Here is a 16,897-nt window from a genome sequence, read left to right as displayed (position 1 = left end):
ACTCTTCCAAGCATAAATATTTCAATAGTATTCCTGACGCATAGGTATGAATGTGGGAGAAAAAAAAAAAAGAAAAGAAAAGAAAAAAAAAAGGGCAACATTTCCACGCAACTTTGTCAATCTTTATTAACTCAATAAACCACATACAGTAAGGTGCACTAACAAAATGTACATATGTGCACCAGCCCAGGCACTCTATGGCAATGATTATGGGCCTGCTTCCAAACACGGGACAAGACAATCAACAGTGAATTTTCCCTTTTTGGTTCTGAACAAGACAAAGTCCTATAAATGTTCTGTCCTTTAAACAGTAGGAAAATGTTTACATCCATAAAACATTCTGACTTTTACTGTGCTGGGAGAGTGCGAAAGGAGTAAGGCCTGATCACGGACAACAAATATCTGAGAAACACATACACACACACCCTGCTAAATCACTGCAAATGATGCCTAGTCTCACAAAAACTGGCAAAAAATGACCAGGTCACATTTCATCTCAAAATCAAGATGCATTAAAAACAAATTATATTTTGCTAAATAATTATATTATATAAATTGTTAAGTACAATTGTGTTTGTTGTACTGAATTATACTTTGACAGTTATTTTACAGTAAAATTACTATGATGAGAAGTCAGGAGAAAATGTGCTTAATTGCCATCACAATGCACAATACTTGCATGGTGGTTTAATAATACATATATAATATTATCAAAGCACCATGCAAGTACTGTGCTATATTTAGATTCTGGGTAAAGAATAACCTGGATGTTACTTCGTGAGAGCAGGCATAGACAACAATACAAATTGTTTTATGATAATTTTTCTATTAGCCGCATTTCCACCGAAATTACCCGGAACAATTTGTCCCAAGAACTTTTTTTCCCCCAGATCTGTTGCTGTCTGCATTTCCATTGTGGTCTAAAGCAAAGTCCCTTTAAGACATGTCATTTCACTCGGCGACCATCTTTGAAACTTTTCGCCAAGCTTACGATTAAATTTCATATTTGAAAAAAACAATGAAATCTGACAACAACTGTCTCATAAATTTTGCTTCTAAACACTCAAATCATGACAAAAAAAAATGCATTTTTCAGACTGGACCAAGCTAACGCGCATGCGCAGTCCTAAGTGTGCGTCTCAGAAAACTGACTGTTTTTATAGCAACCAGAGCTTCTAACGGCAGCTGAAGTGATGCGATGACTTCACCAATCAGTGACTGGTACTTTTACTTTGAAGGCGGGACTTATTCCACCATATTGTGCATTGCGCGTTTCACTTTCTCCCATTCATAGTAATACTTTTACTGCACGCACCGCAACAGACTTAAAAATGGTGGTTGAAATAAAATGCTGCATGAAGTCAACCAATCAAAATGCTGTGTGAACTCAGCAACCAATCAGCATGTTCAGTGCCCAAGTATTTTTGTGTAGTTAATTAAGAGAAGGTACACCGCCATCTTGCTCCGATAAGAGTGACATGAACACACCTGACGTTGTAAACAACTTCCCACCTGGTAAATATGAACTTCCCAGGAGGACTTGAGCGCACCAAAAGTACTACCTTGTGAGCAGGGTTTTTCTGAGGGACCCAGAACTTCATTTAGACCCTGGTGCCTGCGGTCGAAACACTCTGTGTACCACCCCAATGTCCCTAGTTCCTGGTGAAAGTTCCTGCGGTGGAAACGCAGCTATTGTGTGTTATGATCCTCACCCAAGAGTAAAAGGCATTGAATGAGGAAGACTACTACAGAGAACACTGTTTACAAGTCAATCACATTCCTTTTATGATAAGTGGTTATCATAGAAAGAGACTGTTAAAAGAGAGATATTATTGATAATCGTGGAAAAGAAAATACAGCTTGTCCTGAACATGAAACAGAGGTTTTCCCTCATCAAACAAAGAATATAAAATCTATAAATAATTTCATAAATATGCTGGAGCGGTGCAAATACATAGAGCTTGGATTTTGTATTGTTATCAGGTGATCAATTCGCAAAATGAATTTGCATTCATTTTCAATGTGAGTTGGTGATCTGAGGCGACAAATATGCACCAACAATGCACTTCCATTGGTATTCGCGGAGAGTGGAGATCACCTGATTCTGCAGTCAAATGCGCATACTAGAAACCACAGTACAGTGACTTGCCAATAATTCATTTGTAGAGCTACAAATTTACCAGTTGTTAAACATTTAAAGAGAAGAACATGTCAAAATTACAGCATATCCCAAAAACACACAGTAAAAACATGCTTCTATGCGACATGTGCGAGTAATACCACTATAGTGAGACTCAAACTGGCCTGGACAAGGCAAAACCACAGCTACAATCAGTCAAGTTTGAAGTTTGATGCTCTTGGTGTGCATCCAAACACAGCAAAATGACTGGCTTTAAGGTCAAACTGTTTACAGCATGAGGATTATGTCAGCTGAGAACATTGTGATAAACTGAGCGTCATTTTCATCTGATGGCTTCCATCAACACAAGTAGGTGATTTTTCCCTACTAATGTTTTGGCAGGTAGTTTACACATTTTTAAAACACTCCGCCATGAGTAACCATGTGTCTGGTAAACAGAGTGGTACCTTCGAGTTTCCACATCTGGGGCTTTGGGAAAAAAAAAAAAAGCAGCATTCTGAATTGAATATGTTTTCTTTAGATGACCCTGTGAGTTACCTGTGAAAGGGACAGAAATGGAGGGAGGATATGGGATGAGATGGGGTGTGATGTGATGTACAGTATGCTGGTGCAGGTCCCAGGCCATAGAGGGTTCCCGCTGCTGCTGCTACACGTTTGTCCGACATTTAGGAAAGATGGGCCCTCCTTCAAGCCTTCTCTTTCTTACTGCACACACAAACAAAAAAGGGTTGATCACTTTTGAGGACGTTAAAAAAAAAAAGTGACATAATGAGGAATTTTACTTTCAACATAACAGCCTACAAAGTGTTCAACAATAAGGATTTTATGTTTTTGCTTTGTTTTGACTTTTACTTGCCTTGTTTCCGCCACTAAATAAAAAAAATAAATGTAACTGCGACTTTTTCTCTCAGAATTCTGACTTTATATCTTGGAAATTGAGAGTTTAAATCTCGCAATTCTGAGAAAAAATCAGAGTTGTGAGATGCAAACTTGCAATTGCGAAGAAAAAGTCAGAATTCTGAGAGAAAAAAAGTCAGAATTGCGAGATTAACTCACAATTCTGACTTTTTTCTTGCAATTCTGGCTTCATAACTCAAAATTCTGACTTTATAACACAATTCTGACTCTATCTCGCAATTGCAAGAAAAAAAGTCAGAATTGTGAGATAAAAAGTCGCAATTACCTTCTTTATTTTTTATTTCATGGCAGAAACAAGCTTCCATATTTTCATGAGCCCTACATAATTTCTTTGCTTTACAATAAGGTTAATTTGTTAACATTAGTTAATGTATTAACTAACATGAATTAACCATGAGCATAACCTTAATGTTAGACATTGGAAAATCCTTATTGCATTTGTAGATTTAAAAAAAAAAAGAAACAGGAATTAAAGGAATAGTTCACTCAATTAAAAGAGATGTTTGTGTATGGCTTCAAAAGACTTGAAATATAGCACGAGTCAAATGGGCTAGTTTTATGGTGCTTTTTGGAGCTCAAAAGCTTTAGTCCCCAATCACTTTTATTGAGACATTCTGTTAATTCTCCTTTTAAAGAAAGAAAGTCATATGCGTTTGGCAAAATAATAATAATTTAGGGTGAACTATTCCTTAAAGAAAAAGCTCTGCATGCACAGCAAGCCAGAGGCCATTTTCAATAATATTTTTGTTGATTTGGCATCAGAATACTCTCTCAGTGCAGAAGAAAGTAAAGACTGAACCTGAAAACCTAAAGACAACCCATCAAACATTGAGACAAACAGCACAACACTTTGACAGACAAACAAAATGACTAAGAAATATCCAGATAATGAAGAGAGAAAGGTTTTGAATTCACTTTGATGGAGGGAAATACAGTAGTGGTGATGCTGAAGCGGCAGAAGGGAGTTTGAGGAAAAGTAACGATCCAGAGACTTGAGGTATTGCGAGAAGGCTAAAATAAGAGCCAAAAGACAGCTGGTAGTGCCCAGAGGGAGAGAAGGAGGGCAAGACTCTGTGTTTACTTGGGTTTTGACGTGAACTTGAACTTTTTACAGAAGGCTCTTTCCAGCTCAGGGACAGACAGAGTGAATGTGATCGCGCCATCTGCGTCCGACCGAATTACACGTGCTGAAAATACATACATGGCATGAACACACCAGTACATACACTAGCATTCAAAATATTGGGGCCAGAAAGACTTTTCAGTCATGACAACTCTCGGGATAGCTTGAACACAATGTTTTATTAATGAGCAATATTAATGTAAATGTAAATGGGTATGGTTTTGGCAGACTAGATCTGCTACACTGCTGCTGTGGTGGCAGGCAATACACAGACTCGCTCTGCTAGACCACGAAAACAGAAAGAAACTGCTGCTGCTACAGAGCAAGTATGAGACTTGCTCCATAAGACAAGTGGCATTAGAGTGCTGCTGCAAATAGACCCCGTAGCAGATCTAGACAGGTGGTGCTGGGGAGGAGGAGGGTTAAGAATAGGGGTGCACGATTAATCAGACGATTAGAAAAGTAACACTGAAATCGCACTTGAACGATTTGGCTTAGTGCGATTATGAAACCACAGAGGCTGCAATTATTTTTTTATGCGCAGATTGTCAGTGCAGCACAGCTCTGTGAACAGTAGTAAATGCTGATCCATCTGAAAGCACTGCGAGTTTGAGTTGCTTATAATTGAAAAAAGCAACACGCATCAGACATCTTTCCAGACATGAGAAGCATTTATTAACATCTTGTCCAACAAAATACAACATTTAATAACATGTTTTTACTCCAAACTCACTTCATAACGACAGTTTAGCATCCTTCTGTGAGATGATGTGGCTTCTTACACACAATAAGGCAGTCGTGTCTTTATTAGTCATGTTTAATCAATCAAAGCGTTTCAATCTTCTGTTTATTCAGCTACAGCGATAGTATGATGCCCATAGGGATTTCCTGGAATGACAAGTGTTATCTACTTTGGTGGCAGGACATATTTGCAGTTTCTGCATGAGAGCGTCCTCTGGCTTTCAGATGGAGAAGCATTTACTACTGATCGCAGAGCCTTACAGCTATGACAAGCTATGTATGAAATAATCGCAGCCTTTGCCAAATCGCATGCGATTTAATTGTGATTAATTGTGCAGCCCTAGTTAATACGAGCGCACAGTCTAATGCTACCTGGTCAGACCGAAATATATATGGCTAGCTTGATAGAAAGAAATGCCCGATTGGCTGTAATACCAGCCACGAGTCAGCCAATCTGCGACAAGTTAGATTTTCATGACTAAACTAGGTATTTATTAAGCAAGGCTGCATTAAATTGATCAAAAGTGACACATTTCTATTTCAAATAAATGCTTTTGAACTTTCTATTCAATAAAGAATCCTAAAAAATGTATCATGGTTTCCACAGAAATATTAAGCAGCACAACTGTTTTCAACATTGATAATAACATGAAACGTTTCCATCAATTATAATAAGATTTCACAATATTACTGTTTGTACTGTATTTTTGACCACATAAATGCAGCTTCGGTAAGCATAAGATACTTCTTTCAAAAACACTTTTAAAAAACATTCCTGACCTCAAACTGGGTGGGGAAAAAAGTAGTGTACCTATTTCAGCCTATCCAGCACGCAAACACACATTTATGCATTTTTCAGCAAATATACACATACAACAACAATCAATGTTAATTTTGAAAATAACAAATCTGACAGCGTCAGTGTGTGTGTTTCTTACCAAGGTCATTGTTGCTCATCATGGCATTAGATCCACGCAAGCGTGGGCCCTGCTGGGTGAAGTGGTATCCGAACTTCAGCAGAGTAGTGTTCTTCTCCAAAATATTAGCTATCTCCATCTCAACCTTATTACCCAAAGGCTGGCTCTGTATCACACATACACAAATATACAAGATATAAATACAGGATATAATGCAGTAACTCGTTTAGATCAGTGCTACCCGTGCCTTCATTCCCCCATCCATCATCATTACCTTCAGACTGAACCCCTGACCTCATGGATAGCGTCTCAGACCTTTATATAACTTTATTCTGTGTATGTGTGTGTGAGCATACCTGATTGTCAATCTTTAGTTCCTGAAGTGTAGTGTTGCTCTTTAAGGATTCCACGAGTGCCAGAATTCCAGCTCCAGTAATGAAGTTTGACTCCACGTTTAGACTCTTCAGAGTGGTGTTCACTTTCAGCATGTCTGCTAGTGCCTGAGAACCAAACAACATTACATCGTTGTTTAATATCTATGCTACAATTAGATATTAAAGTTTGGGCTTAGTAAGATTTTTTTATGCTTTTGAAAGAAGTCTTTTATGCTCACCAAGGCTGTATTTATTTGATCAAAAATATAATAAAACTGTAAAATTGTTAAATACTACAATGTAAAATGTTTTTTGTATTTTAATATATTTTAAAAATGTAATTTATTCCTGTGATGAATCATTTCTCCAGTCTTCAGTGTCACATGATCCTTCAGAAATCATATACTGATTTGGTGCTCTGGTAACATTTCTTATTTTCACCGCATTTGAAAATGTTGTGCTGCTTAATATTTTTGAGAAAAAAATGATTAAAAAAAATATTCTTTGATGAATAGAAAGTCCAAAATAAAGCTTTTATTTGAAATAGAAATCTTTTGTAACATTAATGGCATACAGTATATATAATGTAACATTAAAACATCAATCATTCTAATTAATTCTTGCTGAATTAATACAAAAAAAAAAAAAATCATAAAAGAACATATTTCACCCTAAAATGAAAACATTTTTTTTTTTTTATTAAACTCCGCATAAAGGCAGTCATTTTTTTGCATTATATACTGTATATAAGCAAGTTGACACAACTCATTTAATTTGGTCTGAATAAATATTGTTGGTGTTACAGGGCTTGAATTTTAGCGTGGGATCGCGCATATTTTTACTCATTCCCGCAGATTTTGTGCTCACACCCAAAGTGTGCGCACATAAAGCCATACTAAATTGAGTTCTTTTCTGCTGCCTATTGCGCTTAAACAGTTAAATACACACAAAATGTCGTCAAAATGCTGGTCTTGGTGACACTGTCACTTTAAGACCTGATGCACAGATCCATTATACCGTTACACATGCGTTTTCTCTCTATTTACGTTCACTTAAAACTGACTGCTAAATATTATGAGATAATATTAAAAATATCTATATGGCAGTTTTTTCCCCATTGTATCAAAGTCAAAACTGTGGCCAGTGCTGAGTGGCTAGTAACTTTGGAAAACCACTAGCCACAGTGGCTGGTGAGCAAATAGCAAGTTAATGTTAAGCCCTGCTGAATATATACATATATATATTACAGTAATGTGCTTAATTGTCATAAGTCACAATTCCAAAAATTACATTTGTAAAAACAGGCTGCATTTTGAAAATATAATTTCTTATTTTTAATTATTTGAAAAATCTGAACTTTGAGAATGGGCATGCTTCTTTAACTCACAAAGGCTACAGGATCGTTACTTCTGGTGCCAACGATGCTCAGGCGCTCCACAACACTGTTCCCTTTAAGAGCTTCAGCATATGCTTTCAAAGTTGGGACTGGAATATTCTACATATCACCAGAAAAAAAAGAGAGAACACATAACAGGGCAAACCATCAAAACTGCAGGCTAGCAGACATAAAGATACAATATTCAACAGAAAGTGAAAATAAAAGAGTGAAAGTGGCACCTTGATGTTATTTAGGTTGACCTCAGTAAGATCTGGATCATTGCTTTTGATTCTCTGTAGTGTTTCCTCTACATCTGTGTCATTGGGCTGTTCATCTGGCACTGGCTTATACTGAGTACACTGGATTACACCTGTGTATAAAATACAACTCTGAATAATAACAAATCATATGGTTCAGTGCCAGATATAACACAGTACTATATCACACGGTACACTGTATTTAAAGTGGTCCCAAGCCACATTACAGATGTATGGCATTGCATTACATTTATTTACATTTTACATTTATGTATTTGGCAGACACTTTTATTCAAACTGATAATGTATTCAAGATACAAATTGTATGCCATGTTAGCGCCATGTTCTACTGTTTGAACAACAGGAATACTTTACAGAACTAAATATCAAACTAAACTGAATTTATTTTCGCAGAAAGATAGCACAACCACACTTTAAATCACCTGAAGAGCAGCTGGTTAGAAGTATTTGCAAAAAAATTAAAGGTCTAGCATAATTTGTTTGCAGATGTCACTTGGTTTGATATTTTGCTATAAATTACATGTGACATTCACTGTAAAATACTGTCAAATTCATGTTTTTTGCAAGTAAAAACTATGAATTACCATATAATTTATGGTAAAAAAAAAAAAAAAAAAAAAAAAAGAAAGAACAGTAAAAGGACATTTCCAGATGCCCCTGTGTTACACATCACATATGATTACTTTTTTTTTTTCTTTTTAACTATTTTTATACATTAAAACAAATCACATACAATGAACTAACCATTCCTTGACAACAGCATTGAGTCAAAGAGAGAAAAAAAAGAATAAAAAAGTAAATAAAAAGAACAGAAAGAAAACACATACAGCATATAATCAAATAAACAGCAAATAGGTAAAAGTTCCTTACTGATCAATTAGTTTTTAATGCGTCTAGATATATACTAACAGGTGTCCACCTTTGTAAGAAGAGGTCCATTTTCAGTTGAAGTTGGGCAGTCAAATTATATATATATATATATATATATATATATATATATATATATATAGTTTTTCTATCCACTGGGCCATTGTTGGAGAATGTGGCTTCATCCAATTAATTGTTATAGTTTTTCGTGCACTTAATAAGAGTACATGCAAGATATATCTCTTGTTTTTACTACACCAATCCCGTGGTATCCCTTCAAGCAAGAAGAACAGGGGTATGATTACATTTTTATTATAAATAATTCTGTTATTTTTGTTATCAGTGGTGTATATTAGTGTGTTTTCTGTAGATTTTATGTTATTGTAGTTAATGGTTTTTGCATTATTTTAGCGTCATGTGTTAGCATCATCAGTTACCCTGATGGTGTTTTGTCTTTGTATGTATATGACTCTGTGCACTGTCTATATATGAGCACTGACCATGTTTTACAAACAGGCCGCTTACGATGAACTCTGATTCATCATGTGGCTTTCTATTGTGCCACCTGTATTACTGTCGTGGTTATCACTACATTTTAACATAAAAAGGAAGATTTTGGTAGTTAAAGCAGGTATATTAACATTATATCACTTAATTAAATATATACAGTTATAAGTTGTAAAATATACAGGCATCCTGTAAAACTGGAAACATTTTCACAGTATTTTTATGGTGAATTTCTGGCAACCACAACTGCCACTTTATTTTATTTAAATTTAACAGCATTTTTTTTTTTTTTTTTTTTAACAGTGTGCCTTAAGTTTCCAAGCACTTTCAACACATCTTTATCCAATATACTATAATATATAACTTGTATTAATATATAACTTGTATTTTACAGTTACTTCTGATTAAAGAATATACTAATGCAAAGGCAAATAAATACTAATGCAAAACTGGAATAAACTAAACCAAACCTGATTGATCAAAAAAAAAAAAAAAAAAAAAATCAATCATACAAATAAGAAGCTTCAAACCAGACAAAAACATTACAGGATAACTGCTGTATTGACTTACTGTTCAAACCCTGCTTGTTGACGATAGTGCTGCTGGCCAGTGCTTCATAATACTGCTGATTGCTCATCAGTGTGTGCATACCCAAGATGGCTGCAGCAGGAGAAAAAGATTCTCAAATTTAGGGGTAAAAAACACATACATATATATATATATAAAATATTCCTATGTTAGTCAAGCTTTCTTGACTCAAAACAGTAATAGTTGTAAATGTCCATTATCCACCCTCTACATGATCCTCTGAATGAAACAGTTAGTGTTTCCTATTTACGACTTATTATCATATATAAAATCATGTTTTTCAAGATATCAACTCAAAATCATTCACATTTACCCAACGGAAAATATCTCAAGCAGAACGGTAATGGCACCAAATTAAAATAAATTAAAATGAAAAGGGACAGCAAAACATCTAAATAGCAAGTCAACAGGAAAGAGTAATTTATGAGTCTGGCGTGTATGCTGCATCTGATAGTTGACCGTGGGCCAAAGACAACTGAACTAACCTCATTCCCATATGAAGCTCTAATCTGTCACTACATATAAGATGTTCAGACCGTTAAGTCAACTCCTTAAATCCTGCTGTTTTTGAAACATGATCCCGGAGGAAAAAAAACAATTGACCTCATTTTTAGCGAAACCACTCCATCATGCCAAATGAGAGTAAAGTAAGTGGCTGACAGTTGAGAGGGTTTTTTTTAGCCAGCAGAAAAACTTTGTTCCCCTTTTTTGGTAGCCATGTGTCCTTAGTGCACAAGGATGAGTCATTGTTATGAAAGAAAAAGAATTCAAACTTGCATACGCAGTTTGCATACACAAAGGACTAGTTCACTTAAAAAATAAGAATGAATTATTTACCCTGTCTTTCTAAATCTGTATGATTTTGTTTCTTCGTGAAACACAAAACAAGAAATTTTGAAGAATGTTCATGCTGCTCTTTCCTGCACAGCAGAAGTTATACAGTGGAGGAGGAAAGGAAAGACAGTCAAATGAGTTTGGAACATCATGACTACTACGATGACAAGATGACAGTTTATTTTTTGGTTAAAGCAACCTTGAAATAACACTTAAATCATCATGCAGATGCTGAACATACCACGCAAATACGGAGCTAATGTTTAAGAAACATCCTGGAAATATTAGAGCAGCATACAATGTTGCAGATGAACCTACTAGAGTGGTCCGTGGCTCAGAAATGGTGGAGCAGGGGAAAATTAGGAATGAAGATGTAAAAATGGAGTGGAGAGGACTAAAGGACAGACCAGACAGAGGCACATTGTGAGATATAGACACACACACACACACACACAGAGGAAGTTCAAATTAGTTTATGAAGTTACAGATGGATTCACTCATTTGAATATGAATTAATATTAAAATTAGTGAACAGAGTGTGCTGAATTTAATTATGCCTTAATAAAGATTAAGTGAAGTTACAAAATAACAGTAAAAACTGCCTTTTTTAAACTCTATTACAGATTATGCACATATCTATATGAAGTCAGAATTATATTAAAAATACACTTTTATAATTAAATGTATAAAATGGTGTCTTGGATCCCAAGAATTAAAGAAGCATAGTCTACATACATGAATTAAATTGGTAACATTACATTGTACCTGCTATATCGCACAATTCTGCATCAGTAGCACTAGATAGCGCCTCTTCTAGTTCAGGCTCCAGAGTGACATCTTCCAGGATAGGGTCAACAACTTTCGTCTTAGGCTCCCACACTTTTCCTACATGCACACATTTACACATACATACAGAAACAGAGAGTGAGGGAAAAATGCCTTCATTTATTTTTGCTAAAATTATGACTGTCTTATGTACACGTGCTGTCATTTCAACATCATTATTTTGCCCCCAAATAACAATTTTTAAAATGTTAGTGCACTTTTAAATAAAGGAGACTCTCTCAGCAAAGAACAAGCTTGATGCATGAATCAGACATAGACGTGGAAGAAATTGAAGCGTGATTGGAAGAAAATGAAGACAAATAAAAAGTAAATAACATTTGTGGACAGAATGTTACTGTGCATCATTTCGAGCTGTAATGTCATCATGTTATGCAAAAAGAATAAAATACAAGTGGTGTACTGACAGTGTACAGTATAAATCTTTAATTTAGACTCATAAAAAAGCCATGAAATTTGTATTAGTCAGACAAAGTAGTTTGTTGTTTATTTAAATGTCATTTCTCTACAAAATGTCAAACACAAAGCTGGAAATGTCAGTTTAGTGGCAATGTTTATAACTTTCAGGATAAAAAGACAAAAGTGACAGAACTTCTTCTCTGATATACTATATACACAATGTTGGACATTGTTAGTGGACAAATTACAAACTAATGAAAGCATAAAAGTTAATTTTCTAAAAGTTCACAGGGTCAAAAGTGCCCATGGTTCTAAATGTTAAGTCGGTTCTCACCTCTTTTTTCGCCAGTGTAGGGAACAAGATCATCTCGGTCTGGATGTTCTTTGGCTTGTTTCTCCAGGTGAGCTAGAAGGTTATCTCTCTGGAAAGTTCCGGTCGGAGCTTTCTTAGTCTGATCCCTCTGCCTGAATCCTGCTGGCAACAGTGCGTTCTAAAAACAATATAATTCATGAAACATTCGTTTTGTCATCAAACTTTCATAAAAAGTGCATAGAATGTAAGATAGTATATGAGTTTGCCATATCTTAAAGGGATAATTCACCCAAAAGATGCAGATTTCGCCCAAGCAGACCTTGCCCCCCATTGACTAACCGTAGTAGGGAGGAAAGGAGAGAAAAAAAAAAAAGAAAAAAAAGTAGTCAATGGGATAGCGAGATCTTCTTGGTTACAAACATTCTTCCAAATATCTTCTTTTGTGTTCAGCAGAACAAAGAAATGTATTCAGGTTTGGAACAACTTGAAGGTGAGTAAATGATGACAGAATTTTCATTTTTGGGTGAACTAACCCTTTAAAATACCATGGTTTCTGATAAAATCACTTTACCATGGTACAGTCACAGGAGCCATTTTCCATCAACTTCCTTTCTTTGCAAGTATTTGATACTGGCTTTCTTAGATTTATGAAGCATGGTAACCCAGGTTTTCTTACTTGCAACCACATACTGTAAAGGCAAACTCCACCACTTCCAGTCAAGCGAGCAATGATAACATTCTTTTAAGTCAGGGCCTATCAGCCCATATCCACAAAAAAGGGCTGCAGAGCAAACGGGGGAATGTCAACGTATGTGCATGTTAAATGTGATGACAGAATCCAGAACACAGTGTTTCAAAGAGAACTCAGAGAGAACAGAGCTTTATAGGACACCTTAGCATTGTTTATTCTTAGTGCAGATAAAATTGAGCAAATGGAGACAAATTAATTCTAAAGTGACATTTAAAATCATTAAAGTAGAGATTTCCACTGCTAAATTTATAGCACAATTTAGTGTTTTGGGAAAAGGCTCGGCTTTGGTGGAGAATGTTTATTTTTGTTACATTTGAGCAGATTAACTTTTGTACCAGTACCAGTATTTATAGTAAACTTCTGCAACTCTGGCTGAACATCTCAGTTAAGGGAGAAGAAATTCTCTTTTCCCACTTCTCTGTTGCTGGACATTTATCCTACGTCTGTGTCTAAATCTGTCAAGAAGTGCTTAGATGCTGGAGTCAAACCAGATTCCTGAAGAGCAAATAAAAAACTGTGGTCTGAGTGAGAAAAAGAACACTATCAACAGAGAGAGAATTGCAGCCTTACGACAGTGAATTCCCTAAAAACACTGCAAAACAACAGCACACTCCAACCACTGTAAAACAACACTGTCAAACTGACTCCACCATAATAGTCTAAACTCAGAAATGTCAATATGATACAACACAGTCCAGACATACAAAAACCACAGCAATAAAGTGGTTTTCTCAAACAAAAATGCCACTGAAACAACAATGTCCAATACCAAACAAAACAATGGGCTACGACACAGTCCAAAATAAAACACAGTCCAGTCAAACAAACACCATTATGCAAAAACAAACAAAGAAAACAAACACCACTAAGAAATAAAGTCCAGACAAACATACCAGTAGGTAGTAAGAGCAACACAGTGCAGTCATACACCATTATACGTAATAGAAAAAAGCCTAGCCAAACAAACATGACTATGAAACAACACAGTCCAGACAAACAAAAATACAAAAATAAAGTGGGCTTCTTAAACAAAAATGGCACTAAAACAACAATGTCCAACACCAAACAAAACAATCGACGACCAACAGAATTTAAAATAAAACAACAGTCCAGTCAAACAAACACCATTATGCAAACAAACAAACAAACCAGCCGAACAAACACCACTAAGAAATAAAGTCCAGACAAACATACCAGACTAGGTAGCAACACAGTCCAGTCAAACAAACACCATTATACATAATAGAAAAAAGTCTAGCCAAACAAACATGACTATGAAACCACACACTCCAGACAAACACAAAAATAAAGTGGGTTTCTTAAACAAAAATGGCACTGAAACAACAATGTCCAACACCAAACAAAATATAATGGGTGACCAACAGAGTCCAAATAAAACAACACAGTCCAGTCAAATAAACACCATTATGCAAAAAACAAACAATCCAGCCAAACAAACTAAGAAATAAAGTCCAGACAAACATACCAGACTAGGTAGTAACACAGCCCAGTCAAACAAACACCATTATATGTAATAGAAAAAAGTCTAACCAAACAAACGACTATGAAGCAACAGTCCAGACAAACAAAAACACAAAAATAAAGTAGGCTTCTTAAACAAAAAATGGCTCTGAAGAAACAGTCCAACACCAAACAAACAAAAATGGGGCAGAACAAGGTCCAAAGTAAAACACAGTCCAGTCAAACACCATTACACACACACACACACACACACACACACACACACACACACACACACACACACACACACACAGTCCAGCCAAACAAAGAACACTAGGAAACAACACAATTCAGACAAACAAATCAGACTAGGTAGCAACAGTCCAATCAAACAATCTCCCTTATACATTAAAAACCCCCACAATAAATCCAAACAAAGACTAGAAAATAACAGTCAAGACAAACAAACTAAACCAGGTTGCAACAGTTCAGTCAAACAAACACCATTATACGTAAAAAAAAATTAACACAGTCCAGACAAACAAACAAACAAACACAACTAGGAAACAACACAGTCCTGACAAATAGTCCAACAAACCAGACTAGATAACAACACAGTCCAGTCAAGCATTATGTATGTCATTATGTAAAAAAAAAAAAAAAAAAAAAGTCCAGACAAACAAACACCACTGACACAACACAGTCCTGTCATATAAACACCATTATTAAGTCGAATCGAACAAAATTATAAAACAAATCGAATAATCTAACAAATCCCACAACAAAACACAGGAAATACAATAGGCCTCCTTTAAAAACTAACAAAACTCAATATCATTTTCAGTTCCAAAGCACTACTCAAAAGTTTAAATACAAAATTTACAGAAGAGAAGCTGTTATAAAAAAAAAGTTTTATCAACCTTTCATAATGCAAAGTATTCAGAGGCAACTGAACTGTGCAAGCACATTTATGAATTGTGTGTGAATTCATGCAGCTTTTAAGGTCCAATTTGAGATATTTCACCTTATTTTAAGTGCACTTACATCAGGATCAAGCTCTTCAAGTTCATCCTCAAGTCTCCTGAGCTCCTCTTCACTGAGTTTCTGCAAGAGCTCATCCTCATCCACATCCCGGTATTTCTCCATCTCTTTATGGAACATGATGAATAAGATAAAAGGGAAGAAGAGGACAGAAGAAAAGAAAAGAAAAGAAAAGAAAAAAGGCAGGAACAGTTGAGCCCCCCAACCACAGGACCTTGGTGAAGACAAAAGAGACAGATCCATTATTAGGCCTATTCTAAATTCAAAGTTCAAATGAGTTTTTTTCATGATTATTGATGTCAAGACTAAAATTTTTTGATTTTCTACAGTATTAAATTCAAATCATATGGGTTGTGGAAAGCAGAATAACCACAGGTGTACTTCATCACATTAACTGAGGACATGCTATGCTAACATTGGACAACCAGAAAAAGCATAAATACTGTCTTAACTTTGAACAGAATCTATTATTATTTAAAACTTAGAATATAAAAAAGATGTTTTACTTGTGCTTGCTTTTTTAAAAACGCATGCCAATTGTATTTTAAAGAAATATATACAGTACTATGATCTTAAACTACAGATAAATTGAGTCATATATAATAATACATCTTATGAGAAGAAAACTAGACAAACTGAAGACTGGCCTCTGCTCTTTGGACCATCTCAAGTGTCCTTGGTAAATCTTAAAGACAAGGACATTGACCAGCAAACTCCATCACACTATATAATGCAAATTTATTATTAACATACTGCCCTTAATGGGAGCCTCTAGTTTAGGTTTCCCAAATCAATAAACTAGTTAATTATATGCACATTCCCAGACAGTTCATCAAACAAATTGCTTTTCCACTTCAGTTAATAAATCTACAATTAATTATCTCTGAATAAAGTCGTGTAGCTTCAGATACAACTTGTAACATAGAAACAAAAATACATTTAAAACCGCAAGCATAATTATTTATGAAATATAATTTTCTCCAAGCTTCATCTGTTCTGTTAATATGCGTATTTGAACGTTTCACGGCTCAATGCAATAACGAAAACAAAGCGTCTATCATTCTCACTTACTTCAGTCAGCGCTTATCCCACACTATATATAGCGCATGTGACAGCTGAATACTTTGACCAGATATGGTTTCTTTTCGGAGCCGCTAATTCACACAAATGTGCTGCTGCCTCAAGCAATGGTTTCTCAAATCCAAGGTTCATAGAAAAACGACGCTTGACACGGCGGAGAAAGTCCAAATATTAAAAGAAGTCACTGCTCGAGCCTTCTTTCAACAAGTCCAGTAGTCGGTGGCGATCAAAGAGTTTCCACAACTCGGAGTAGCGCAGATCTTCGTCCCGCCCACCGCGCAGACCTGCCAATCACTGACGCCATTCATCCAGTCCACCAATCAAGTTGCAGACTACCAAATTGC

At 35.6% G+C, this 16,897-nt stretch overlaps 1 protein-coding gene across 2 annotated transcripts; it reads right to left on the bottom strand.

The window, feature by feature from the left end:
• Positions 1-100: 100 nt before the first annotated feature.
• Positions 101-16,817, bottom strand: tmod1 (tropomodulin 1). Of its 2 annotated transcripts, XM_051890663.1 has the most exons (11): positions 16,545-16,817; positions 15,477-15,687; positions 12,242-12,398; positions 11,431-11,550; positions 9,814-9,903; positions 7,831-7,961; positions 7,601-7,708; positions 6,196-6,339; positions 5,861-6,005; positions 4,140-4,245; positions 101-2,845 (listed from the first exon to the last, which is right to left on the bottom strand). In XM_051890663.1, exons 2-11 carry the CDS (start codon positions 15,591-15,593, stop codon positions 2,827-2,829), a joined length of 1,137 nt encoding a protein of 378 aa, XP_051746623.1. In that variant the 5' UTR covers positions 15,594-15,687; positions 16,545-16,817; the 3' UTR covers positions 101-2,826. The 2 variants fall into 2 exon arrangements, with proteins under 2 accessions (XP_051746623.1, XP_051746634.1); XM_051890674.1 differs by lacking the exon at positions 4,140-4,245.
• Positions 16,818-16,897: the final 80 nt, after the last annotated feature.

The sequence above is a fragment of the Ctenopharyngodon idella genome, chromosome 1, assembly GCF_019924925.1.
Source record: "Ctenopharyngodon idella isolate HZGC_01 chromosome 1, HZGC01, whole genome shotgun sequence".
In the NCBI taxonomy this organism is placed as follows: domain Eukaryota; kingdom Metazoa; phylum Chordata; class Actinopteri; order Cypriniformes; family Xenocyprididae; genus Ctenopharyngodon; species Ctenopharyngodon idella.
The sequence above is the reverse complement of the archived record's forward strand: the minus strand, read 5'-3'. Positions and strand labels throughout refer to the sequence as shown.

Excerpts from the sequence above, each read along its gene's own strand:
- tmod1 (XM_051890663.1), bottom strand. The coding sequence starts at position 15,593 with ATGTTCCATAAAGAGATGGAGAAATACCGGGATGTGGATGAGGATGAG. Across the intron at positions 9,904-11,430 it reads AGAATTGTGCGATATAGCAG|CCATCTTGGGTATGCACACA; the intron begins GTACAATGTAAT and ends CTCCTGCTGCAG. Across the intron at positions 6,006-6,195 it reads AACTAAAGATTGACAATCAG|AGCCAGCCTTTGGGTAATAA; the intron begins GTATGCTCACAC and ends TGTGTGATACAG.